Source organism: Aspergillus welwitschiae, assembly GCF_003344945.1.
Source record: "Aspergillus welwitschiae strain CBS 139.54b unplaced genomic scaffold BDQ94scaffold_5, whole genome shotgun sequence".
NCBI classification, from domain to species: domain Eukaryota; kingdom Fungi; phylum Ascomycota; class Eurotiomycetes; order Eurotiales; family Aspergillaceae; genus Aspergillus; species Aspergillus welwitschiae.
This window is the reverse complement of record NW_020798699.1, coordinates 1,108,817-1,131,712: the sequence shown is the minus strand read 5'-3', so window position 1 is coordinate 1,131,712 and position 22,896 is coordinate 1,108,817. Positions and strand designations below refer to the sequence as shown.

At 49.7% G+C, this 22,896-nt stretch overlaps 10 protein-coding genes and 1 non-coding gene across 11 annotated transcripts; 6 read left to right on the top strand and 5 right to left on the bottom strand.

Moving 5' to 3' along the window:
• Positions 1-120: 120 nt before the first annotated feature.
• Positions 121-1,065, top strand: BDQ94DRAFT_167301 (uncharacterized protein; the record flags this gene model as incomplete). Its single annotated transcript, XM_026770773.1, has 2 exons — positions 121-582; positions 664-1,065. 2 exons carry the CDS (start codon positions 121-123, stop codon positions 1,063-1,065), a joined length of 864 nt encoding a protein of 287 aa, XP_026630255.1.
• A 188-nt stretch (positions 1,066-1,253) lies between these two features.
• BDQ94DRAFT_137745 (DUF1776 domain-containing protein) lies at positions 1,254-3,050 on the bottom strand. The gene is made up of 4 exons (XM_026765107.1): positions 2,979-3,050; positions 2,574-2,916; positions 2,358-2,521; positions 1,254-2,298 (listed from the first exon to the last, which is right to left on the bottom strand). Exons 1-4 carry the CDS (start codon positions 3,009-3,011, stop codon positions 1,456-1,458), a joined length of 1,383 nt encoding a protein of 460 aa, XP_026630254.1. The 5' UTR covers positions 3,012-3,050; the 3' UTR covers positions 1,254-1,455.
• Positions 3,051-4,078: 1,028 nt separating this feature from the next.
• Positions 4,079-4,152, bottom strand: BDQ94DRAFT_t52. Its single transcript has one exon. It is a non-coding gene; the product is annotated as a tRNA-Val (tRNA).
• A 1,889-nt stretch (positions 4,153-6,041) lies between these two features.
• BDQ94DRAFT_106865 (Cdk5/Pho85 family cyclin-dependent kinase) lies at positions 6,042-7,606 on the top strand. The gene is made up of 3 exons (XM_026763477.1): positions 6,042-6,202; positions 6,288-6,311; positions 6,391-7,606. The coding sequence occupies exons 1-3, from the start codon at positions 6,158-6,160 to the stop codon at positions 7,204-7,206; spliced, it is 885 nt and encodes a 294-aa protein (XP_026630253.1). The 5' UTR covers positions 6,042-6,157; the 3' UTR covers positions 7,207-7,606.
• Positions 7,607-8,450: 844 nt separating this feature from the next.
• BDQ94DRAFT_167298 (uncharacterized protein) lies at positions 8,451-8,974 on the bottom strand (the record flags this gene model as incomplete). Its single annotated transcript, XM_026770772.1, has 3 exons — positions 8,451-8,722; positions 8,789-8,855; positions 8,942-8,974. 3 exons carry the CDS (start codon positions 8,972-8,974, stop codon positions 8,451-8,453), a joined length of 372 nt encoding a protein of 123 aa, XP_026630252.1.
• Positions 8,975-10,076: 1,102 nt separating this feature from the next.
• BDQ94DRAFT_137738 (metalloendopeptidase WSS1) lies at positions 10,077-11,853 on the top strand. Its single transcript, XM_026765106.1, has 2 exons — positions 10,077-10,642; positions 10,728-11,853. The coding sequence occupies exons 1-2, from the start codon at positions 10,359-10,361 to the stop codon at positions 11,695-11,697; spliced, it is 1,254 nt and encodes a 417-aa protein (XP_026630251.1). The 5' UTR covers positions 10,077-10,358; the 3' UTR covers positions 11,698-11,853.
• A 74-nt stretch (positions 11,854-11,927) lies between these two features.
• Positions 11,928-12,320, bottom strand: BDQ94DRAFT_167296 (uncharacterized protein; the record flags this gene model as incomplete). The annotated part of the gene is made up of 1 exon (XM_026770771.1): positions 11,928-12,320. One exon carries the CDS (start codon positions 12,318-12,320, stop codon positions 11,928-11,930), a length of 393 nt encoding a protein of 130 aa, XP_026630250.1.
• A 1,257-nt stretch (positions 12,321-13,577) lies between these two features.
• On the top strand, positions 13,578-14,153 carry BDQ94DRAFT_137737 (uncharacterized protein). Its single transcript, XM_026765105.1, has one exon. The coding sequence runs from the start codon at positions 13,617-13,619 to the stop codon at positions 13,809-13,811; it is 195 nt and encodes a 64-aa protein (XP_026630249.1). The 5' UTR covers positions 13,578-13,616; the 3' UTR covers positions 13,812-14,153.
• A 128-nt stretch (positions 14,154-14,281) lies between these two features.
• BDQ94DRAFT_106843 (snoRNA-binding rRNA-processing protein DIP2) lies at positions 14,282-17,337 on the bottom strand. Its single transcript, XM_026763476.1, has 3 exons — positions 17,308-17,337; positions 16,987-17,241; positions 14,282-16,915 (listed from the first exon to the last, which is right to left on the bottom strand). The coding sequence occupies exons 1-3, from the start codon at positions 17,322-17,324 to the stop codon at positions 14,299-14,301; spliced, it is 2,889 nt and encodes a 962-aa protein (XP_026630248.1). The 5' UTR covers positions 17,325-17,337; the 3' UTR covers positions 14,282-14,298.
• A 165-nt stretch (positions 17,338-17,502) lies between these two features.
• Positions 17,503-18,877, top strand: BDQ94DRAFT_137734 (actin-related protein 2/3 complex subunit 2). The gene is made up of 5 exons (XM_026765104.1): positions 17,503-17,654; positions 17,725-18,395; positions 18,451-18,551; positions 18,606-18,654; positions 18,709-18,877. The coding sequence occupies exons 1-5, from the start codon at positions 17,593-17,595 to the stop codon at positions 18,786-18,788; spliced, it is 963 nt and encodes a 320-aa protein (XP_026630247.1). The 5' UTR covers positions 17,503-17,592; the 3' UTR covers positions 18,789-18,877.
• Positions 18,878-20,692: 1,815 nt separating this feature from the next.
• BDQ94DRAFT_137731 (F-box protein) lies at positions 20,693-22,572 on the top strand. The gene is made up of 2 exons (XM_026765103.1): positions 20,693-22,152; positions 22,214-22,572. The coding sequence occupies exons 1-2, from the start codon at positions 21,160-21,162 to the stop codon at positions 22,358-22,360; spliced, it is 1,140 nt and encodes a 379-aa protein (XP_026630246.1). The 5' UTR covers positions 20,693-21,159; the 3' UTR covers positions 22,361-22,572.
• Positions 22,573-22,896: the final 324 nt, after the last annotated feature.

Sequence of the window (22,896 nt, the reverse complement as noted above, 5' to 3'; positions counted from 1 at the left end):
TGTCTATCACCACCCCATGAAACAACTGAACACACAGCCCTAATTTACTATCGCTCATACTATACTACGCTATACACGCGACACCGCGACAGCCAAGCCCAAAGCGTGGAGCCTTTCAAAATGCTGAACCGATTGAGAAACCGCTCCCTCTACGACCTCCTCCACGTCGATCCTCCTCGAGACCGTGCCCACGTCTACGAAACCTCCTGGCTTCTCCCACCCCTCCCCTACGCCATCCTCCGCGGCACCATCTCCCTCTACATCTTCACCAGCATCTTCTTCATCTGGGGTTGGAGCGGCACTCATGGCGACCGCGCAGAGATCGGAGAGAGCTTCAGCTACTTCACCTGGCTGACCTACTGGGGACTAGGTTTCTACATGCTCTTCGCCTCCATCCACACAGCCTGCTATGCCTTGAAAGGTCACTCGGTCCTCTTCGACCGCTGGCCTCGCGCCCTTCGCGCCCTCCACGGCCTCTTCTACACCACCGTCACTACCTACCCATTCCTCGTGACCGTCGTCTTCTGGGGAATCCTTTACTCGGGACCTTGGTACACCGTGACATTTAGCGGATGGCAGAACGTAAATCCCCCTTCTCAACCCACTACATTACCTGTCCCCTACCCCTCGAAATCTTCATAATATACTAATAATAATATCCAGATCTCCCAACACGGCCTCAACTCCCTCTACGCCCTGTCGGAAATCATCCTCCCAACCACAGCCCCGCACCCATTCCTCAGCTTCGCCGTGCTGGTTTTCATCCTTCTTCTATACGTCTCCCTCGCCTACCTCACCTACCACACTGAGGGGTTCTACACGTACTCATTCCTGGATCCCGGTTCGCATGGCGAGAAGAGCGCCCATGTTACGAGTTACTGTTTCGCCATCCTGGCGATCATCCTTGTTTTCTTCTTGTTCTCGTGGTGTGCTATTTGGTTGAGGCGGAGGGTGACGGGCGGGAAGGTGAAGAGGTCCGTTTATGATAGGGATTATGCGGGTGCTGAGGTAGGTGGTGATATTGAGGAAGAGGTGGGGGTAGAGGAGATGAGGGAGGAGAAGTGAGGTATTTATTTACTTGACTCTTTTATTGATTGCTTATGGGCTAGTTAAGGAGGTGGTGGTAGTCGGGGTGGAGGTTGCGGGATGTAATGTGATGTAATGTGGTTAATATGATATCCTGTGGGTTGAGTTGAATTGATGGGTATAGTGGTAATTATACTAATAAATATGAGTTTACTTTATAATACATATACAGATGAGTATCACTTTGACCACAGATAAGTTACATACAGTTAGTTCAATTGAAATCCCTCATATACCTACTTACTGTGAAGAAGAGAGGCCGTCAAGAAGAAATGTCAATATGACGCGTTAGAAAAGAGAAAGAGAAGAGATGATATCATTTCACACTACTCCGTATCAAAGACCCCCATCATTAATATGCTTAATCCATTAAACCTTCTCCCAGCTCGTCTCGCTACTCCCCCCGCTTCCATTCTCCGCGGGTGTCTGCTGTCCGGTCCGCAACCCCAGCATCCAGCCTACCAGTCCAGCGGGAACCCACTCGCCAATGAAATGGTACGACCGTGCCCCCCGACCAACATAGATCACCGGGTTCTTGGCCACCTTTCTGCCGAAGATATCCTTCGATGGCGGGTCCAGTGCGTCCAGGACAGCGTAGTGTAGAGCCCGGGCCGGTGATCCGCGGATCGTGCTGGGCCCTGCGGACGCGGCAGGTCGTTGCTCGATGCTGTTGAGATACTGCGAGGCGTACAGGGATCGCTGTTGCACACTCCAGGCGAGGACTTCCGTGCCGGTGATGTGACTCTGAGCGTTGCGGTACTGTGGGCCTAGGTCTATGTTACCGAGCTTGAGTTCCACGACGTCGATGTTGTTTTGTTGTAGGAGGCTGAGTTCTCTGCGCAGGGAAGTTGCGAACCCTGATAGTGCGCGAGTTGTTGCGACTTCGGGTCCGGTAAAGGGTGCGGAGAGGGATGAGGAGATGGACGGGTAGGCGACGACGATGGTGCTGTTGGTGTTACGGAGGGTGAGGAGAGGGAGGAAGATCTGGGTTGTAAGGATAGGGGAGAGAAGACGGGTGTTGACGGTGTCGATCCAGGAGGAGGGTGGGATTGTAGCCACTGGGCCGGAGGCGTAGTTTGGAGAGGGTACGAGGATGAGGCCGCTTAGTTGGCAGGTGTGCGGGGGCACACCGGCCATCGGCGACTGAGGTCGAGAAATGAGGGAGTAGATCTCATTCAAGGAGGGGTGTATTTCGGATGGTGAGGAGGGTGTCTGTTCAAATCGATATTGTCAGTTTCACGCGAGATTCCTGCGAGATTTATTGCGCTTACGGCTGAGAGATCCAACCAAAGGGCTTTGATATCTGCTCGATTGTCCGACTGCACGATGTGCTCCTCCTCTGCGGACGTGACTGTCACGTAGACTATGTATCCTCGACGTTCCAGATCGGCGGCGATCGCTCTGGTCATCGGCTCATGGGGCGACCCGGCGACGACTGTCGCATATATCAGACTGCGAAGTTTAAGAGAAGTGGGAAGTTTACATACCCACTATTTCCTTCCGGGCTCCATTTCCAGCTCGCCTAGCTCTCCGTCGCTTTCCATTCAGCTTCTTATTCCCATAGTACAGCACACAGCTGGTGCCCAAGAAGGCGATAAGGGCGGCGCTCCATGCTCGGTTGCGCAAGACCCAACTGTGCACGCGATCAACAAGTCCTCGCGGTATAGGCGGACTGGGTCGATTTCTGGATACGGGCCGAACGGAGGTGGGTAGCCATGACTGGCTAGAGAGGGTATCGCGGAGTGCGTTGGCTGCGTGGTCCACTTGTCGGTCGATCGACTCGGCGACTTGGAGGGAATATCTCCTTACGTCATGCGGTATCGAGGCAAGCTGGGGAACAGGAAAGCGTCAGTACAAAGGTGGCAAGCAGAGGGCGCATGCTACCAACTCACGTAGTCGAAGAAAAACTGGTCGTCACTAGTCATGGTGATGCTGTCTGCACTCAGGAACCCGAGCTTTCTGAGATAAAGAGGTTGATGAAGATTCGCCGGCAATGAAGAATCCGATTCTTATCGGCGGGCGGGTCACATGAGCCTTTCCGCCCTATTGGAGCGCCCGGATCTATACGGCTGCACCGTTGATGTGAATGCTGCAGTATATACAACAAGCATATGATGGGTCGTAAAGGGCTTGTTGGTGGTTTTCAACATGCGTTAATCTGGTACTTAAATCTCGAAAGGTGGGGTTGGAACACCGACGATAGTCGTGTCGATATGCCATTGTTATTGGCTGCTACATATTCATATCATTTGTCTGCAACAGTTAGTATAGTACTTCGTACTGGTAAGAAGCCCCTTGGGTGAGATGAACGCAACGGGCGTAATGATACATCGAAAGCCGCAAATACCAGTAGCAGCATGTCTATTATAGAAATACTATAGCATTACCAAATCCCAGAACTACCATGCCAAAGAGCTGGCTCCGTCACAAGACTCCCGTTAAGACCCTAGCCAGTGACATCGGTGTGAATGGGCCGAGAGGGTATAGTAAGGATGAGTGTGAAGTGTATCCAAATAAGATCTTTTGGCTATTAGTATGCGTATATATATTCTCGGCAATTCTCGCTACCGCGTGAGTTATAGAGAGACAGTAAGCTGAATCTGTGCAAGCTTGTTGTCTATTGGAGTAGTCCGGACACATGGTAGCTACCTATACTAATACAGCGGCTCGAGGAACCTGTCTGCGAGGTAAAGGAACACTAAAACACAACATGAATTGAGGAAGCTCATCGACGTCTCTGGGAAGAGACGATGGATAGATTGATTTCCGTGTAATTTGGGCCTCCAGGCATGCTGTAGGAGCCATGTTAGGGGACTAATTCAAAAAAGGCACGCTTCAGAACTTTCTGTGGCGATCATTTCACACAAAAAAAGAGATAATAGAAAAGAAAAGAAAATACTCGATCATGAAGATGCAATTGACTGGAATCAGCATATATATCCTATCTGTATCTCCGCGAACAGGCAAAAAATTGTAGGGGTGGAAAAAAGGATGACCAGACTGGGGCTCGATCCCAGGACCTTATCGGTGTTAACGATACGTGATAACCAACTACACCATCCGGCCAACTTGTTGAAAGGGTGCGATAAATACTGCCTCATAAATTAAAAATACTATCAATATGGCTACGCCATCTGTCACAATCAAGCATGCAACACACCCATGTAGATGCTCTTTTGTAACTCAAAGTAATGACAATTATAATAGCTACATTACTAGGAGAAAGTTTCCCCAAATCTACCTGTGTTAACTCATCCCTTAAGTGGGTTGGGCTCAGCTGGCCTAGCCTATTCGTGACTCTGAGGTGCCACGGAAGGCCAGACGCCTGAAAAATATATATGTGGGATGTGGTTAACTTGAAGTAGGATACAAGCCCTGCATTGTTTTGCCATGTTTGCTCACAGATGTATCGAGGAGCCCCAGTCATGTGCAACACTAAATCCATCAGCAACCACGCAGGAACGCTGCGGTACTCCCACCAGCTGTAGGGGACCAACTTGCGTATCCTTAATCTAAGTACCTGCCCACATCACATACAGTCAACAGAATGAGAATTTCGTGTCAAGAGCCAAAGGTACAAAGAAATGTCACCGGAAGAGGAATTCCCCGCTCATCTATCCTAGGAAGTCTATTCGCAGTGGCTCACCAGGTTTTGGAGTATGCTAACCCAGCCCAGAAAACATAGATTGCGGATTTATGGCACTGTTCAGTCATTAATATTGTATGCATTCAAAGAGATTCGAAATCTCCCATGCCTGATCTGACAATCTGACCATTAAAAGGAGCAAGTACAATCAGCTCAGTCAATCCTTTACCAGATGTTACTCGGATCCAATTATCGGTAAACCATACGAGTAACGTCTGCGATGAATCAATCACAGTAGCATCCTCTTTCGCAGCATAGCATTACTATGCTCCCCAGCCTCATTGGTACCACATTGCCTGGAACATGTCTGCACCACGCTGAGGTAGTATTGATGATTGGCTGACCACTACACCACAAGCAGTCTGATATTTACATTCTTGATATAAGATTGCGATGCTCTTTCACATCAGATGGTATGGTGTTTATCAGAAATAAGTCGAATCCGGCAACTCCGACACGCCTGTGCCTCTACCGTGGGTCTCGGCAAAGCGAGAAAACTCGAGTGTTCCCGGCTTCAGAGATCAGCACGATGTATCGATAACCTTCACATTTCTAGGTTTTCTATCAGGTCGCTGGATCGGAAGCTTGAATCTTTTCGAATAAGGTAGTGAGTTTAATCCGCAATGCCGAAACGTACGGAAGAGTTGACCGATGTTTCGAAGTGGATCATTGCCCAAGATGTGCGATTCCCAGACCGAATCATTGCGGGGCGCCTCACCCACTGCCGAGTCATTCAGCCTAAGGACTTATCTAGCCGCCGTCTACATCGGCCGAACCAATTATGTCTGAGTTCGAGATGGCCAACCACAGACTAGGGATCGCCCACAGTGTTCTGACTGCGTGTCTGTATGGTGAGAGAACAATCGGATGCCCCCCCCTGAGTGCTGGGTACTTAGCTTGGTACCCTATCGGGAGCGAAATCTAGTCGCCCTGCCAAGTGCCACCTCCTCTAATAGTTGGCCTGCTATGAGCCGCTAATCGCTGGGGGTCCGGGTTGGTGATGTCAATATTGTCCTGATCATGCAAGCCCCTCAGCCTGTCTACTTTCATGGTGCCGTAAGGTAGCCACTTGGTTGACCCGCATCAAAGGCAACTTATTAAGTAGGAGGAAAGGAACAGACAAGTTTATGCTACGTAAAAGTTCAGGTAGAAAAGGGGAATACGGCGGGAGCCAATGGTCCCGTTCGGCAATATACACGTTCCACCTTAGCTTCCATGCAGAGCTTCCTCGGTATATAAGCAAGGAAAAGCCCCTGCTTACCGACTGGACCGAAGACCCTTTTTGGTAAGTTGCCAATGCTGTGTTTCAGTTTTTTACAATTAACCAAACATATGGCACATCTTTTAGCTTGATTGCTCTCTTAGCCGTTCACGAGCTTTAAAACCCACGACTTTCCCTTTACCAACCTTGCCACCCCTCAGAGCATGTTTTCATTCCCTCACCAGGGTTCCTTCAAGAAATTGGAGAAGGTTTGTACTTCTTATCCAGGGGACAAATAATGAAGGAAGAAATTGAGGGTTTTCTGATGGCCCAAGTCGCTAATTGTCACGTTAGTTGGGCCAGGGAACGTATGCAACGGTTTGTTCAGCCATGCGTTGATTTGTGGTCGACAGGTACAGTTAGTGGTCCCTGACAGCGTATCTGCCTTTTATTTCAGGTTTACAAAGGACGCAATCGCGAGACGAATGAATTAGTGGCCTTGAAAGAAATCAACCTCGATGCTGAGGAAGGCGCACCCTCAACGGCTATCCGGGAAGTCTCATTGCTGAGACGTCTTACACATGAGAATATCCTGACCTTGCACGATGTAATAAATGTTGAAGACAAATTGGTGCTGGTGTTTGAATACATGGATAAGGACCTCAAGCGCTACATTGACACTCATGGGGGCCCCCTCGATGCCGCCACGGCCAAGTCCTTCGTCTACCAATTGCTGCGCGGTGTTTCGTTCTGTCACGAGAACGGCATCCTACATCGAGACCTGAAGCCCGAGAACCTACTACTCAATCAGGATGGACGACTAAAACTTGCTGATTTTGGACTTGGCCGTGCGTTCGGTATCCCCATCAGCAAATTTTCGAGTGACGTGGTCACTCTTTGGTACCGTCCTCCAGATGTGCTGCTTGGAAGTCGCACGTACACGACCAGCATAGACATCTGGTCCGTCGGATGTATCATGGCGGAAATATATACAGGTTCTGCATTATTTGCTGGAACAACAAATGCGGATCAACTGTTGAAGATCTTCAATATTATGGGCACACCAACCGAGCTCACCTGGCCAGGCGTCAGTCAGTTGCCCGAATACAGAAACGATTTCCCGCCTTGCTCCCCACAAAGTCTGCAACAACTTATACCGTCATTAGACCCTGTAGGGATTGACCTCCTGGGACGGATGTTGCAATTATGCCCAGAAGCACGCATCAGCGCCACTGATGCTTTGAATCACCCCTGGTTCCAGGGTTTTACTTAGAAGGTTGCGTCGAAAAATGCCTTCTATTATAGATACTGTCTCTTCAGTCGATTCTTCAGTCATACATCCAGGCGCTTCCTACACCTCTAATCAACTACAATCTTTCTATTGCGTTGTTTCGTGTATTACGACTTCAAGATTTTCCAGGCCAGGATGCCGTTTAAGTTGATTCCAAGAATTGCAGAAGAATCCTGCGGGTGATTGCAAAGCAACAGTTGGGTCCCCCCACCTCCCCCTACACAGAAGCCGGATGACTTGGCAATTCCCGTCCGGATCCACACTGATTATCGGCCTCTATATCGGGTCGGAGTTCAATCTCGTGAAGCCGATCACGTTATGTCTTCAGGAACATTGCAGCACATTTCATCAATGACTCTGATAGATTACATGTATCATACTTCTCCTTCGCCCATTACTGTTGGAACACCATAGTAAGTTTGTGCATAATGACGGGGCCTTGATAACATGCAATGGCTTTAGGAGCTAAAATACACAGTGCTTACAAGCTGCAATGCATAGCACTTCAGTCATATATGCTCTATCGAAATGCCACGAAATAGGTACTATTTCCTCCGTTCTTCCTAAAGCATGTGATTCCGTTCCAATGTTAACATTTCGCAGTCAAACTTGGATTCTAAGAGTCTTTACACATATTTCTCTAGCCTCACGGTCCATGTGACCGCGGACTATCTGTTAAACAAGCAGCCCGGCGCATTCACCCGCATTTGGCCAAATGCCCCATATAAGACAATCGAAGGTTTACTGAAAGAATTGGTTCAACCGTGTAACGCAGCATTGAAGGACCACAAAATGATGATCTAAGACATAGGAAGTCTATTCATCGTTATATCTTCTAGCACAGAACTGATTGGGGGAATAGGGGATGTAGTAGTTCGGTCAGAATATATGAATGCTGAAGACCTGATCTACGACCTCCCTGTCTGTTGGTCATGACCGAAGTTTGGCCAAGTAACAATGGCACATGTATCTGATACGATTACATTTACCATAAATCCGTGCTAAAATAGACATCAATGCAGGTCGATAAGAGGAACTACAACTCCTTAAGCCCCATGCCAATTAGCATAAGCACCTATTTAACCTAACTCCGTGCTCAATAATCAACCCCAACCATAACACCAATCCCCTAATCTTATGCACAATCCATAAGCTCCACACCAATCTGCCCGCAAACCGGTACTTCTGTCTCTCCCTCCCTCGTCCAAACTATTTCACCTTCTTCTTCAAGCTTCAATGAACTTCTTGTCATCTTCCATGTCTTCACCATTAATCTTAGGCACAAGAACAGGAGAAGACGGCACCTCCGCCTTCCCCTTGATCGCCTTGCCATTCTTTCGGGCCCTCTTGGGAGTAGGGGTATTTGGTGCAGAGGATCCTGATCCATCAGGAGCGCCTCGCTTGCCCTTCGTGAACCTGAAGGTGATGGAGCTGCCGGGCTTGCGGTACTTGCCTAGCTGCTCGCTGAGAGCCTTGCCAGTGGGCTTGTCGTCTCCGGCTATGGGGTTCAAGTTAGTGATAAGGTCGGGGTTGTCGTGTGTGTCTGTGAGGGGTGTATACTTACGCCAGGCATCGACGATCTTGTCGAGATCAATCTGGAAAGTCTGAGTCTCGAAGATGAGACGGAGGAGCTGGTGTGAAGCATGTTAGTTCGTCTTTGTATATATTAGTATTGTATGGGTGTGTGCTTGGGGAAGGAGGTTGAGAAGGGACATACAGTTGCCTTGTTCTCATCGGTCCAGCGAGTCATTTTGACAGTTTATAGTTGAACTTGTTCAAGGAGATTCTAGTAGGTGAGCTTGGAGGTTCTGTGCGTCTGAATGTGTGGGTGGCCGAGAGGATGAAGAAGAGAGTAGAGCACCGAGGAGAGAGAATGAAGAAGATTAGGAGAGAAGGAAAGGAGAAGATAGAAGTAGTACTAAAAAGTGGGAAAGAGAGATCCTAGTGAATGTCTGGAAAAGCAGATCACAGGATTGTGGTTTACTTCAGTGTGACCGGTGAAGTGGGCCTGGTTTATTATCGTCGAGAGCGGTGTTGAGTGATAGGAAGAATCTGCTTGGAATGGATATTGATCTTATCAATGTCTGCTCACTTAGCAGATTCTCTAGTTGTACAGGATTTCCTGACTAAGTTTCATGGGAAGCATCACTCACTGCAGTGCTCTGGATGAGAGCAGCGCTGACGATTTGGAGCAGATGTAAAGAACTAATAGGAAGGGTGGTGCAAGGCCAAAATATCTTTCATACATCCTGCATTCAGGCATCAGTTAGTGCGATTCAGGTGTTCTTGCCACTGTTTTCCCTCTACTACTCGTTCAAATGTCTTGAACAGTCTACTATTCCGTACATTGAAAGCCTCTCGGGTGAGTTGCCATGCAGCGTCACTCAATAACTTTTGTCTATAATATAAGAATAATAAATTCTATGCACTTATATAATTCCAGCATAGACAGTATATAGTCTATCTTCTGGAAACTATTCCATATGTTCCACTTCTCTTGTAGTTTATGATATCCCAAGTGCTATACAGATCCATTTCTAAGATATACCAGCAAACTATATAGCGGAGCAGGAGACACATTCCGCAACGCTAAGCATAGCCATAATAGTACGTCTCAACTATGCTACCATCTAACCACGCTATGTAGACCTCAATAGATTACTAAACAAGAAGAAGACCAGAGAATTTCCCTTCGATCAGAATAAAAGTCGTTGAGTGGCTAACCACCCGATTGGTCGTGCCAGCCTCAGGCACATATCCACGTGATTCCCGTTCCTGGATGCCTGGATGCCTGGATTAGGAATCGAATCGGAGTGGCACTCAGTTCCTATTCTTCCAAATGATTCTTTCTGCCTGAACATCATCATCATCTTTCCCCCTCCAACGCTTGGGGTCATGTCTCTCATTTATTCCAGCGTGTTGCTATCCTGTTGGGACACGTTTTCCGCTCACTGACGCAGTCCAAGTGTGGAATATATCTGGTGGAGGCGGTAGCAAGCATCTGCATCTAGATCTGTTTCCGCTGTACTTCAAATAACGAGTCACTTTCCCGAAGTTCCTTGATATCCTATCTGTTTATCACCCTCATCTTCAAAGCGCGGTTTTGAGACTGTATTCTCAGGATTTTCGCCACCATGCGCGAAATAGACCCGCTCGTTTTCGAATACCAGCATGAGAAGCAGCGACCACGAGAATCAGAAGCGTTACTAATCCTTAGAAAAGTCGCTTCGCTGGTAAAACCCATCATGCGTCGACGAGACTGGAAAGTCGGGACGCTCTGTGAATTCTATCCTCATCAGCGGAACCTGCTTGGCTTGAACGTCAACGCGGGCCAAAAGATCTGTCTACGGCTGCGGTATCCTTCTGATCAGCGCCAGTTCTTACCTATCGAGCAGGTAGTGGATACGATGCTTCATGAGTAAGTGATTATCTATTTTCTATCACGTTTCCCCCATCTTTTTCTCCGCTTAGAGAGAGCGTTAGTGGTTGATGGTAGTGTATAGGCTGTGTCATATCGTGCATGGACCTCACAACCAGCAGTTTCATGCACTTTGGAATCAGCTACGAGATGAGCATGAAGAGCTTGTCATGAAAGGCTACATAGGTGAAGGGTTCCTTTCTGAAGGGCGACGGTTAGGGGGACGGAAAATGCCCGTCGATGAGGCACGCCGTGTAGCCAGAGCAGCTGCGGAGCAGAGGCGGTCTCTATCTGCTGGATCTGGACGACGACTTGGTGGAGCGCCTGTTCTGCGCGGAACCAATATGCGCCGGGTCATCGCTGATGCTGCGCAGAGGCGCATAGAAGTGACAAATGGTTGTGCCTCAGGCGCTGACAACAGTGCCGAACTTGCAGAGGAAGCCTCCAGGAATGGCTTCCGAACTAAGGCAGAGGAAGACGATGCCAATGAGCGGGCCATCATGGAAGCGTACATCGATCTGATTGAACAGGAAGAGCGTGAGAGATACGGCCCTTCCTATATTCCGCCGAGCCATGATAATCCCGCAGGTCCGCGGACAACGCTGTCTCCGCCACCTGTTCCGGAGAGCAGCAGGCCGAGAGGGCCGTCGCAGCCTGCAGATACTATTGACCTCGTCTCGGATGATAACCTCTACAATAAGCCATGGTCATGTCCGACATGCACCCTCGAAAACCCAGCAAACTTCCTTTGCTGTGATGCGTGTGCATCAGAACGTCCGCGGCCAACAACCACAAGATCTGTTTCTGGCCCTCCCACTACTACTGCTAGTTCGAGTCAGCCAAACCCAGCAGTGAACAAGAACAAGCGGTCGATTAGTCCGTCAACCCGTTACACTGGGTTCAAAAACCGGACTCGTGCTGTTGAATCATTAGCCGCTCTCGAACGGAACGCCAACAAGCGACCTCTTGGATGGCTTTGCGATAACTGCGGGGCTTTCATGGAAACCGAGTGGTGGACTTGTTCCAACTGTGGCTTGATGAAGCGCGCATCATGAATTATTTAGCATTTTGAGCGTAGGCGTTTGGCGCGAGAGAGGCGTTCTCATTGGATTGGTATGCGGCAAGAAATCCATTAATTTTGACCTATCACGAGGTATGAGTCTTATATCACATAGTGCATCGTCAGACGGTCCTAGATCATCTACCCGGAGTACATAATGTAAAGATCATCGTATCTTCGACAGGAACGTCAAAGTTAACATAGAAAAGCTATCTCTTGACAGAATCAAGCAGTAACAGCCACCTGCTTCCCCTCCGCCGTCTGCACCCTCAACTCCCCCTTCGTAATCTTCCAGATCATCCATTCGCTCACAGACCGGTCGTCATTAACCTCTCCCTCCCTCAACAGCGTAATCACCGCACTCTCCTTAAGCCTATGCATCGTAACAGTTCGATGCGGGCGAGTCAGCAATGCCACGCTTTGGCGCGCCACATTCGCCTGCTCGCCAGGGGCCGTAACAACACGATGAAAAGCACTATGCAGCACACCTCCCGTCCACTTCATCAGGGAATCACCCACATTGATCAGCGCACACCCCGGTCTTGGACGAACATACTCCCAGTTCTCTGTCACGTTCTCCTTCCCCTTTGGCAGAACCTGGAGGTCCACCCGAGACATTAAACAGCATTGTCAGGGCGCCTACATCGGCATGCACTAATCTAAGGATAGAGGACCGAAGATGGAGTTCATGTTGCTGCTGCTGATGATATATCTGTGCCCTGAGAATGGCCGGGAGGGGAAAGGCCAACATTGCTGCAACACGTCAGATGTACATGAGCTCGTCTAGGTGATATGGGGATGATAGATGTCAATTGGTCGCATCTGCTTAGCTTAGAGCTTCCTTAACTTGTTTTGCTTTTGTTGTGTGACTCTCCGAGGAGCCAGCCAGGTAGGGAATAGTGGTAGATAGATACGATGGACATCAAGCCAAGATTGTTCTCTCGAGTCAGCTGTTTGCTTATTGGTCTACGCAGTCCTTACATTTAATGACCTGGGTACTCCACACATTCAAGTATAGAGTTCAATAATGAAGCTGTCTTGATGTCCAGCTAGTATGACTGAGTGCTACTAGCAGCCCGAAACAGGATGAAAATATACGCCCCTCGAGTCCGCTAATAGCAGACACGTCTATATCTTGATTCTCGAATTCAGATTCCAGATGACAACCCAGAACTCAACCCCGCTCTCTGCTTGCTTTTCTCATCTGGTATTTCCATTGAGATCTGGCATCTACTACGACCCAAAAAGACTCAACTATGGCTCGTGAGTGTTCTGAGCCAGAGCCCCTTTCACCTACTCTTTACAGACATCTTTCTTCATGGTGCCCAACCATTTGCACCGAACCAGGTCCTGACAGCTGTTAAACACCCGGCATCATGAACTTACTATTAACATTTCTATGGCTTGTGGGTAGGGAAACGAGATCTGACCCTGCCACATCATACATCATCCATGTATAGCAGGCCAAGTCCCATTAGATATCGTACCAATAAGCTTTATCGCCATCCACTGGATTTTGAATCGCGCAGAGGCACTAATTGCATACTCCATAACTAGCCAAAGTAGGCGGACATTAGGTGATGGCAATTACTCCTACCGCTTTATTGACCGCCATATGCGGCAGAAACTATTGAACCTCGTTGAAAAAACCTCGGATTTAGCGGGATTTGGAAACATACAGCTCCCAAAGAAGTCATCTCAGATTCTGTATGTTTTGGCGGTGTGGTGTGGCAGTATGTTGGGATGAGGAGGCCAACAAGCCAATAGTTACCAGCTGACTAACTTCTGACTCACCCACCTCCCCGGCGCAACACTTCCGCCGACGAAAAATAGCTCCCCCCCCCATTTTCTTCATTTTCTCCCACTTTTCCTTTTCCCACAGCTGGAGCTACTTTTTCTCTCAGCTTGACTCTAATGCCCGAGTCGCGTATTACATCGCCACAAATTCGACATTGTCACACTACACGACTAATGATAGTTCAGGTATGCATACCAATCTCAGTTTATTTCTCCTTAATACAGCTTCCATATCCAAAACCGAGGGGTAGAACCAATCAACACAACCTACACCTATATGATGAGAATTTTTTTCATGAACCGGTATATTAGGAAGAGCCGGAAGAGGAATGGCAGGGACCCCTCTAAAAAAAAGAAGGGTGTTCACTGTCGTCGATGCTTATAATGGTTCTGCTGAGTGGTGTTTTAAAGTTGTGATTTGGTTCTATCCATCCCTCTCGGTTTTGGGTTGGATTGACTGGCTGAATTCTTTCTGTCCGCTATATGTGTGACTGCCAATCTGTTGGGTACTTGTGCTGACAGGTTTATTATAGGTTTTCTTGACGAAGCTCAGGCCAATATACTAGTAGATAGATGGAATACAAGTGTCTAGTATCATGTTGGAAGCTATTGACGGATCGTTTTCATAATTTGACATATCTCTATATCGATTTACATTGTATCGAAGCCGTTCGTAAACGTGTAACTCCAGGTATAAAACTTTTCGTGGCCAAACAATCCAAAACACAAAACTCAGATCTCAACGCCATTCAGATGCATGTGTAATACAGGTAGGTATATATCGCTGGCCCGCGCGCAATCAGGCAATGCTCGTGAATTGCCGCTTCTTGCCCGTGCCCGTCTGCCTCTCCTGCTCCTCGTAGGCTGCTTCATCAATGTAATCCTTTGTGCTTTGTTCCTGGATCTGTTGGCCGACGAACTGCAGAGCGGACAAGTTGAAGCCCATCTCGTCCTTCTGGCGAGCCAGGACCTGGCGTAGCGTAGCTCGGATACCATCCAGCATCGGCCTCATCATCTTGCTAGCAACGATCTGGCGGTGGTGCGTCTTGAGGATGAAGAAGAGTACACGGCAGGTGAGGGGAATGTTCCACTCGCGGCTGGCCCAGATATTGAGGAACGTGAAGAGAGCAGGTACCTTCGAGAAGGGCAGGACAAGCAGAGCGTCCTGAAGCGCGGCTGCGGGGATCTTCTGCACGACGTTCAGGAGATACCGCTCTGCCGAGATGTTGTTCAGAGCCATGTACTGGGCATTGCGCTGTGGGGGTGCAGCGTTAGGCTGTCTGGCCTTGAGGGCGCGCCATTGGCGCATGACCTCCAAGTCCTCCATACCCAAATCCAATGCCTCCATGATCTTTTCACCTGCCATTAGCGTCTCCGCAGTTTGTTTTCCGGCGTCAACGGCTTCAGCCTTCTCTCCATCCTGGCCATCCTCGTCCTGCTCCAGGGAGGCCATCAGGTTGTTGTCGTACATCTCTTCCAGTTCCTTCTCCCTTTCTTCCTCCAGGAACAAGGGCTCATCAGTCTGCTCCCAGGTACGGATGCTCTTGTCATGACTGGCGGTGACGATGAAATCTCCCGAGTGACTGATAGTCAGAGCCCAGATTTCACCGTGGTGACCGGCCAGCTTTTGGATGTGTTCGAACTTGTCACCATCCCAGTACTTGATAACACGGTCCTTGCTAGCGCTGAAGAAGTTGTGCCCGTTACCATCCTTGTTGTTCGGAACGAAAGCAACTGCCATAACACTGTCCTCGTGGGCCAAGAAAGACTTGTGGCAATCACCAAAGTCCAAGCCCCAGACACGGACTGTCTTATCAGCCGAACACGTGACAATCAGCTTGCTGTCCCAAGAAATATCCATATTGAGAACAGGAAGCTTATGGCCGTAAAGGTTAAGGAAGAGTTTGAGGGAGTCGACAAAGAAGACCTTGACCGTGTTGTCCAGAAGTGCAACAGCCAGCAGCCGAGCATCAGGGGAGAAGCGAACGTTAAGGATGTCATCCGAAACCTTGAGCGTTCTGGTGTGCACCAGCTTGAGTCGGGGGGTTGTTCTCTTGGTACCAGGAATTTCTTCCTGAACCACCTGGAAGTTCCAGAACTTCGCAGATTTGTCGGCACTGCCACTCACCAAAGACTTGCCGTCGGGATGAACTTGAATGGACCAGACCGGCCCATCGTGCGCTTTGATCGTATCCAGAAGGGTTGACGAGGCGATATCGAAGACCTCAAGCTGGCCATCCTTGTTTCCAACAACGACAATCTTGTCACCAGGAAGAAAAGCAGAGCACAGAGCATAACCACACTCAAGGGTACGCAGGCAGGTTTGAGTCCGGACGTTCCAGATCTTGAGGCTGCCGTTGGAGGCCGACGCCAGCATCCGATCGTCCGAGCTCAACGCAACAGATCTGATGTCGGTGCGGTGGCCGGGGATGTCGACTGCCAAGTTCCGGCTGTAGTCTGGCTCCTCCTCATCCTTATTCTTCTTGTTCGCGGTCACGACGCTGTAAGCTTCGAGTTGGTTGTTTGTGGTCGCGGCCAGGAGTTGCAGACTTCCACTTGACTTTGTGCGAATCCAGTCAAAGGACCGGACCTTACCACCAGTTCGTACGATAGTGTGAGGAACAAAGACTTCCGAGACAGGCGCAGATGAGGCATCCTCTGATTTGTCGTTGGCATCCTCAGCAGTGGCTCCATCCTTGTCAGCTGCACGCTGCGCGTCCTTCTCCTTTCTCCTCTTACGCTTCCTAGCCAGGCTCTTCTGCACTTCCGTCTGCGAGCGAATGCGCCAGATCTCGACTGCCTTCTCTGAGCCGTGGATTCCAATATAATCCGCTCGAGGATGGAAGCTGATTCCGATTGTGCGGTCCTTTCCATTTCGGTAAAATATACCCCGGTCCGTTAGGATCTTCTGTCCCTCCGAGCCCACCTTCTCTTTGGAAATCTGAATCATAGCACTCTCATCAATCGACCAGACTTTCAGTTCTCCATCGTTTCCTGCCGTAATGCAGCCACTCTGGTCGGGTGAGAGGCCTAGGCTCCAACACTCGCCATTAGACTGTGCCACATGCGTTTCGATGCAGTGTTGCGCAGCCAGGTCCCAGACTTTGATCAGAGCGTCTTTCCCCGTCGTCAACAAGAAGCCCGCATGCTCACTGAGACCGGCCTCATTGAGCAATTCAATGGACGGGGTGAGGAAATGGAGCGACGTAATCTGATCGGTGTGTCCGCGCAGTTTGAAAAGTCCGACTTCCGCAACCAGATCCCATACGATGATGTCCGTGTCTCTCGAACCACTTGCGAGGCGGACCCCTGTGCTATCGAAGGCAAGCTGAGTGATGGCCGACTTGTGGCCATTGAAGGAGATAATCACCGTCTCGGTCCGCGAATCCCAGATTCGAATACTGCCGTCTTCATAACTGTATCACAGGGGGACATCCAAGCTTAGCAAGGTAGCATGAAAGGTTGCTACCATAATGAAGAAACTTACCCGACCGCAAAAATATCCTCATCCGTCTTGCTCCGCGTAATTATCGTCACCTGCGCCTTGCAAGATGTATCGTGCCATCTGCCTAGTAGTTCACCCTTCTTGATGTCCCAACAGAGAACCTCCTCGCTCGCGCCCACGAAGGCTCTCCCAGAGCCTGTCCGACGTGCGGAACCCGCGAGTTCATCGTCCCGGGCCCAGATCGCATTCGACGAGCCGGACGCAATGAGCCCGAAAGTCTTCGAATGCTCGAATTTGCTGAAGAAGTCAGTACACTGAAATTATTTTGGGAAGAATTGCTACACCCTTGAGCGTCTCACTTACAAATATGACTTCACCATCGTTGGGTGTTTTGCGACCTGGGAAAAAATTTGGGAGCTCGGAGAATGAATGCTATCGATAGGCGCAAATGGCGGCGGTCGCTACGGAGGGCGACAGCGACCACTGCCGGCCTCCCCCACCGCCTGCCGGTTCCCCAAAGCCCCCATCAACGTAACTCCCATCGTGGCAGTGACCCTCGTGGGATTGACAGCCAGAATTAAAGGGAAAGGAAATCGCAGGTCGAGAATCTGAATCTATTACTCAATATCATTGGATGCGTCCGTCAACATGCTTTTGCTAGACTATCACAACGTTCTCATCCACTCCCTCCTGACGGAGCGGTTCTCTGGGTACAGCTTCCCCCCCGCCTCCGGTATACGCCAGGCTACCATCTAACAGCTCCATTCATGCTTCCTTCAGAACCCCGCCCGTATCAATCGATCAGATCGTTTCCGACTTTGACGGAGTGACCTTTCATCTGTCTACGCCAGAATCCAAAACCAAGATCCTCATCTCCATCAACGTGAAATGCTTCCGGGAGCTTGTCCAGTACGGCGCCCAGGAGGTGCTGGAAAGGGAATACGGCCCCTACATTGTCACCCCAGAGCCCGGCTATGACTTCTCCGTCCTGATCGATCTAGAGAACCTGCCCGCCGAGCAAGAGGCGAAGGATGAACTCATCATGCGCCTGGCGCTGATGAAGCGCAACGCCATGGCCGCCCCCTTCGAGAGAGCATTCGATGAATTCGCCAAGTTAGCCGAAGAGGCTTCGAGATACACAAGCGAGACTGCGCCCCAGGGAGTTAAGGAGGGAGGAGAGGTTATGGCCATTCACTATCGAGAGGAGGAAGCGATTTATATCAAGGCCAGCCATGATCGTGTCACGGTGATCTTCAGCACAGTGTTCCGGGAGGAGACAGATCGCATCTTTGGCAAGGTGTTCCTGCAGGAATTCGTCGATGCCAGACGCCGTGTCCTCACCCTGCAAAATGCTCCCCAGGTACTCTTCCGAAACGACTGTCCTCTGGAGCTGGCTGGTGTGCCTGGCCTTCAGAACGGTAATGACGGTAGAATCAGCTACGTCACTTTCGGTATGTATTCGTTGTTATGCATCACCCACCGTTCGCAGTCACTAACCGCTTCTAGTCTTGTTCCCTCGTCACCTGACCCCCCAGAGACGCTATGAGAACATCTCCCACATCCAGATATTCCGTGATTACTTCCATTACCACATCAAAGCATCCAAGGTAGCTTTATATGTCATACTGCAGGCCAGTTCAATATGCTTACTAAGTCTCCAGGCATACATCCACACTAGGATGCGCAAGAGGACCGCAGACTTCCTCCAAGGTAAGAAGCGACCCCCAACAATAGTGGTATGTCCAGTTCACTAATGAATGATAGTTCTCAACCGGGCGCGGCCCGAGAACGAGGAGCGAGAAAGGAAGACGGCCAGTGGCCGTACTTTCAGGGTTCAGGGATAGAGAGCTGGCTCAAGAATATAATCTTTGTAAATTGCAGGCGAGGGGTGACATACGCACATGCATAAGTCCATTTTATTTTTTTTTTTTTTCTCTAGGATGTATAGATTGTCGAGCATCATAACTTTTATCTTCCCATTTTTCCTTCCTTTCATTACTTTTATTATTATTTTTTCTTTTTTGGCCCTCTCAACCTCGCATTGTCAAAACGCATGACAGCTGCATGTGGCTTGAAGTAGTAGTGCGGCTGCCTTGCTTTGTTTTATTTTCTGCAATATAGTTCTACTAACCAACCCATAAATACCGCTGGCTGCTGCTTCAGCTCTCCCGTTCCCTCCCTTCCGTGTGACGGATGTTGACAAGTTGGTGCAGAGCTGCAAACACCTGAAAATGAACGCTTTGAGGGAGTCTCCTTAATCCCCACTACAGTGTTTCACTTTCCCCATCTGTCGCAACATATTTATCAGTCTAACCTCCAAGCTTGTCCTGCACGTTAAGCACACTGGCGTGGGTCTAGTCACTGCGCTATTCCGCTACGGCCGACGAACACTCGCGCAGGATGCACTGGTTCGGAATCGAGCCTCAGATCGGCCGAAGCACTCCGATATGTTACCGTGGCTGTCTTCTAGCTGCAGCCACAAGTCCAGCTGGGTGAAAAGCACACAGATGACCGGGTTTAAGCGTGTGAACCATCCGAACCGCCCTATCAATGCACTTGATCGTCAAATATGACTCGGATCGCCTAACAGGTCGCCTTCAATTGGGCAAGGCATTCCCAGGGGATTGGTTCGGTGTCGCACATTGACTGCAAGGAGATTTAAGTGGTGTTGACTGCTGGCCAGGATCCGTGGGGGTCGTCACTATCTATCTAGCCAGCCTCGATCGGAGAAACGGGGGGGCTGTAGTGGTGATGTGATCTCAGCTCGGGTCTATTCTACGATGATCTTTTCCGGTGTCTCCGCAGGTTCTCATTCGACACTGCGATGTCTCTGCCTATTTGCTGGCTGGCTGGGAGTTTGGAGGGGTATGGCCGTCTCAGCGTGCTGTCCTCCATATTGGGTCTATCTATCATACGGGGTACATGCCGATAACCGCTTCCTGCGACCTTAGTGAGATTACCGCATAATTTCTTTTGGAATCCGACACCAAGGGATTCACGCTGCATTGGCGTCCCCATTGAATGCGCAATGACCAAGAACGGGCAACGCTGACCCCAATCCGTACAATTTTCCAGATATCAGCTCCTCTAGCTCAGTCTAGGCACGAGCAGTGGGGAGAATCGCCTATGATACTGGACACCCGCTCCGTTGAAGCTGTACAGCGGGTATAGTTTAGCCTGACCTGCACTAACAAATGAGAAATACCGCGACGGGTCGCGACAGAAAGCATGCGCGACCAAATGTTTGAGCTCGACGGTGAGATGCAAACATATTGGACGTGAGCCACGTCCTATCCCAACCAGGTCATGCAGGGTTTTTGTACGCTCAGCACTGCCTAGCCGATAGTGCGCTGTAGACGAGGGCGACCATTCGCCTTGATCATGCCAGGTCAGCTGTCTAGTTGGTCAAGTGGATTTTCTAGTAAAAGCGCCGTCTATATCGAACCTGTTCCCACCCGACTAAAAAGGTGACAGCAATAGTGGGAGCCCGAGTAAACCCTTTTCTATTTTTCTGACCGCAACCCAATGGCGACACCTGTTCGTGGCTATTTGGTTTTCGCTTACGTTTCCCCTTTCTTCTACCTGGCTGCGAATTATTACTGAGGTTTTAATTAGAGCATCCTTACTCGCTACTTCGTCCCAGCTGAGAATGTGACCATCTCTTCGGCTAGAGGAGTCAGTCTCGACGGTGAGAACTACTAAAACAGTCGGGGGGACCCCGCCTGCAAGGTATCCCTGTCAGGGCGCAGATTAGCCCTTCAGAGCGTCGCAACCCTGCATGCTATATATCGCAACGTCTCTGCTCCAGCGCGAAAAATTAGACGTGATCCGTAGCAATATCGGCCACGGTCTTGCTCTACGATCAGCGCTATCAATCGTCGCGCTCCTCCTGCAGTTTCTCTTCCCTTCGCTGCCAACAAACAGCTCTCTAGACCACCCAAGCCAATATAACGATCCTAAATTCAACGCTAACACCAAGGGCATTAGCTTCTTTTATCTTTTTGACTGGCTCTCCCAAACCTTATACCTTTATTGGTTTGTCGTAGCTTACTCCCGCTTCATCACCCTCTGGGCCGGCCATGTCGTCGAGGGGACCTTGATCTGCGGACAAACAGAGTGGGCGACCACGCAGCGCCAAAAATACGGGCGACAACACTTTACTGGCAGCCAGAAGATCTTCTGGACGTACCGAAACACTCAGCCAAGTCTTACAAAATGTCCGACAAGATTAGCTTATTACCTCTGGAACTCATCCTTCACATACTCTCCTACCTTCCCTTCGAGTCCTTGCTTGCCTTCGGCGAAACATCTCGCACCAACTATGAGTCCCATACCCTCTGTCTTGAATGTCTACGATTAGGAGTTTTTGAGAAGCGCATCCACTCTGTGATATCCTTACTCCAGGCTGGCTGGACCACCCCGGATCAAATGGCACAGATTTCCAGTCACAATAAACAAGCGAACGACTACACAATATCCATCATCCAACCTGCTATGAGCCGGCTTGCAAGCGACCTGGACAGCAAGCCTCTGCTAAAAATCAAAAGCTTGAAAAGACGGTGCCCAGCACTACTCGAAAAATCCCGGACATTGGAGCAGATGACTCGGGAGCAGAACAGGGTTTTTGCCCAAGTGGTGAATCGGTATGGTCGAGGCCTCAGGAAACTGGAGTTCATGGCGTATGATCTTGACAGCGAGGGTGCCATGGCTCTAGCTTCTAAATGCCAGAATATATTGCATCATCTAGCATTGCGCTTCGAGCATCCACATATTCGGGATGGCCCCATCAGACCCAGCACTTGGATGAATCCTGCCCCAGGAAGTACGGCATGGAACATGTTCCTCGGTATAGGACGGTACCCGCAATTCGGCCTTTGCGGGCTACAGACTTTGATCCTGGAGCGGGCGGGCATCACTCCGTGGCAGTTGACCATGCTTGTGAAGAAGAACCCCAAGCTGACTGTTCTCAAACTGAGAACATGTCGCGGTGCGCAGCCCGAGTTTTTAAACTGGCTAGGTGGAGTGTACTACGAGCCAGAAGAGCTGGGGAGAGATGAGGACAGTCTAGCTCCTGGTCGGAATTTGAAAGTGCTGTGGTTGGAAAATTGCCACCAGGTGCTTGCCCATCCCATCGAAAACTATGAACACCTGCCCGACGAAATCTGCGACTATGGTCTTGGATGGGTTAGAGGTCTGACTAGCTTGCGTGTAAGTGGAATCTTGTCCCGTGATGCCTGCATTCAACCAGCTGACAGAGTTATCTTGACAGTCTCTATCTTTCAGCGAGAGCGCGAATATCCCGCCCGAATACATTGACAGAGCTAATAGTGTGCTTTGGAAAATACCAGAAGTCATCTTGCCTTATTCGGGCCATGGGGACAAGGCCCCCATCGAAGTTGATCCTGGATTGTTGTAGTCCACACCGGTTGGCTTATTTTTCTTTTTTTCTTGGAGGGTTGGGGCATCTTGGTGTTGCTTCTTGCAGGTGACTGGAGAGGGATTCTCGTTTACTGTGTTTTTGAAGATAGACCATTATGTGCAAACACCTGCATGTCTGTGCTGATGCTACAAGATAATGTAAATCAAATACATGACAGCACATGATATATATGATAAGGCAAAGCTAGTAGACGTGTATCATATGGTTCTGTCTGTATGGTGATTCACAAGTACAATACAAGTTGTCTTACTGAAGTACCCGACAGTGGCACAGCAGACCCCAGATATTTGCCGACTGGGTGACCACAGCTCACAAAGTTGGGACCGTAGAGAGGCCTGGCTAGACCTTTACCGATTCCCTGATTAACGTGTCCACTTTCCTCCCAGGTAGTGTCAACTGCTCGCCTGCCTAAATCATAGATAGCAGTGAGGATAAAATGGCTGAAGAGCAGGTACTTCTCTGGCTGTTGACCCCGTGAGCGCCTTCTCGTTTCCCTCCCTGCATCACCCTGG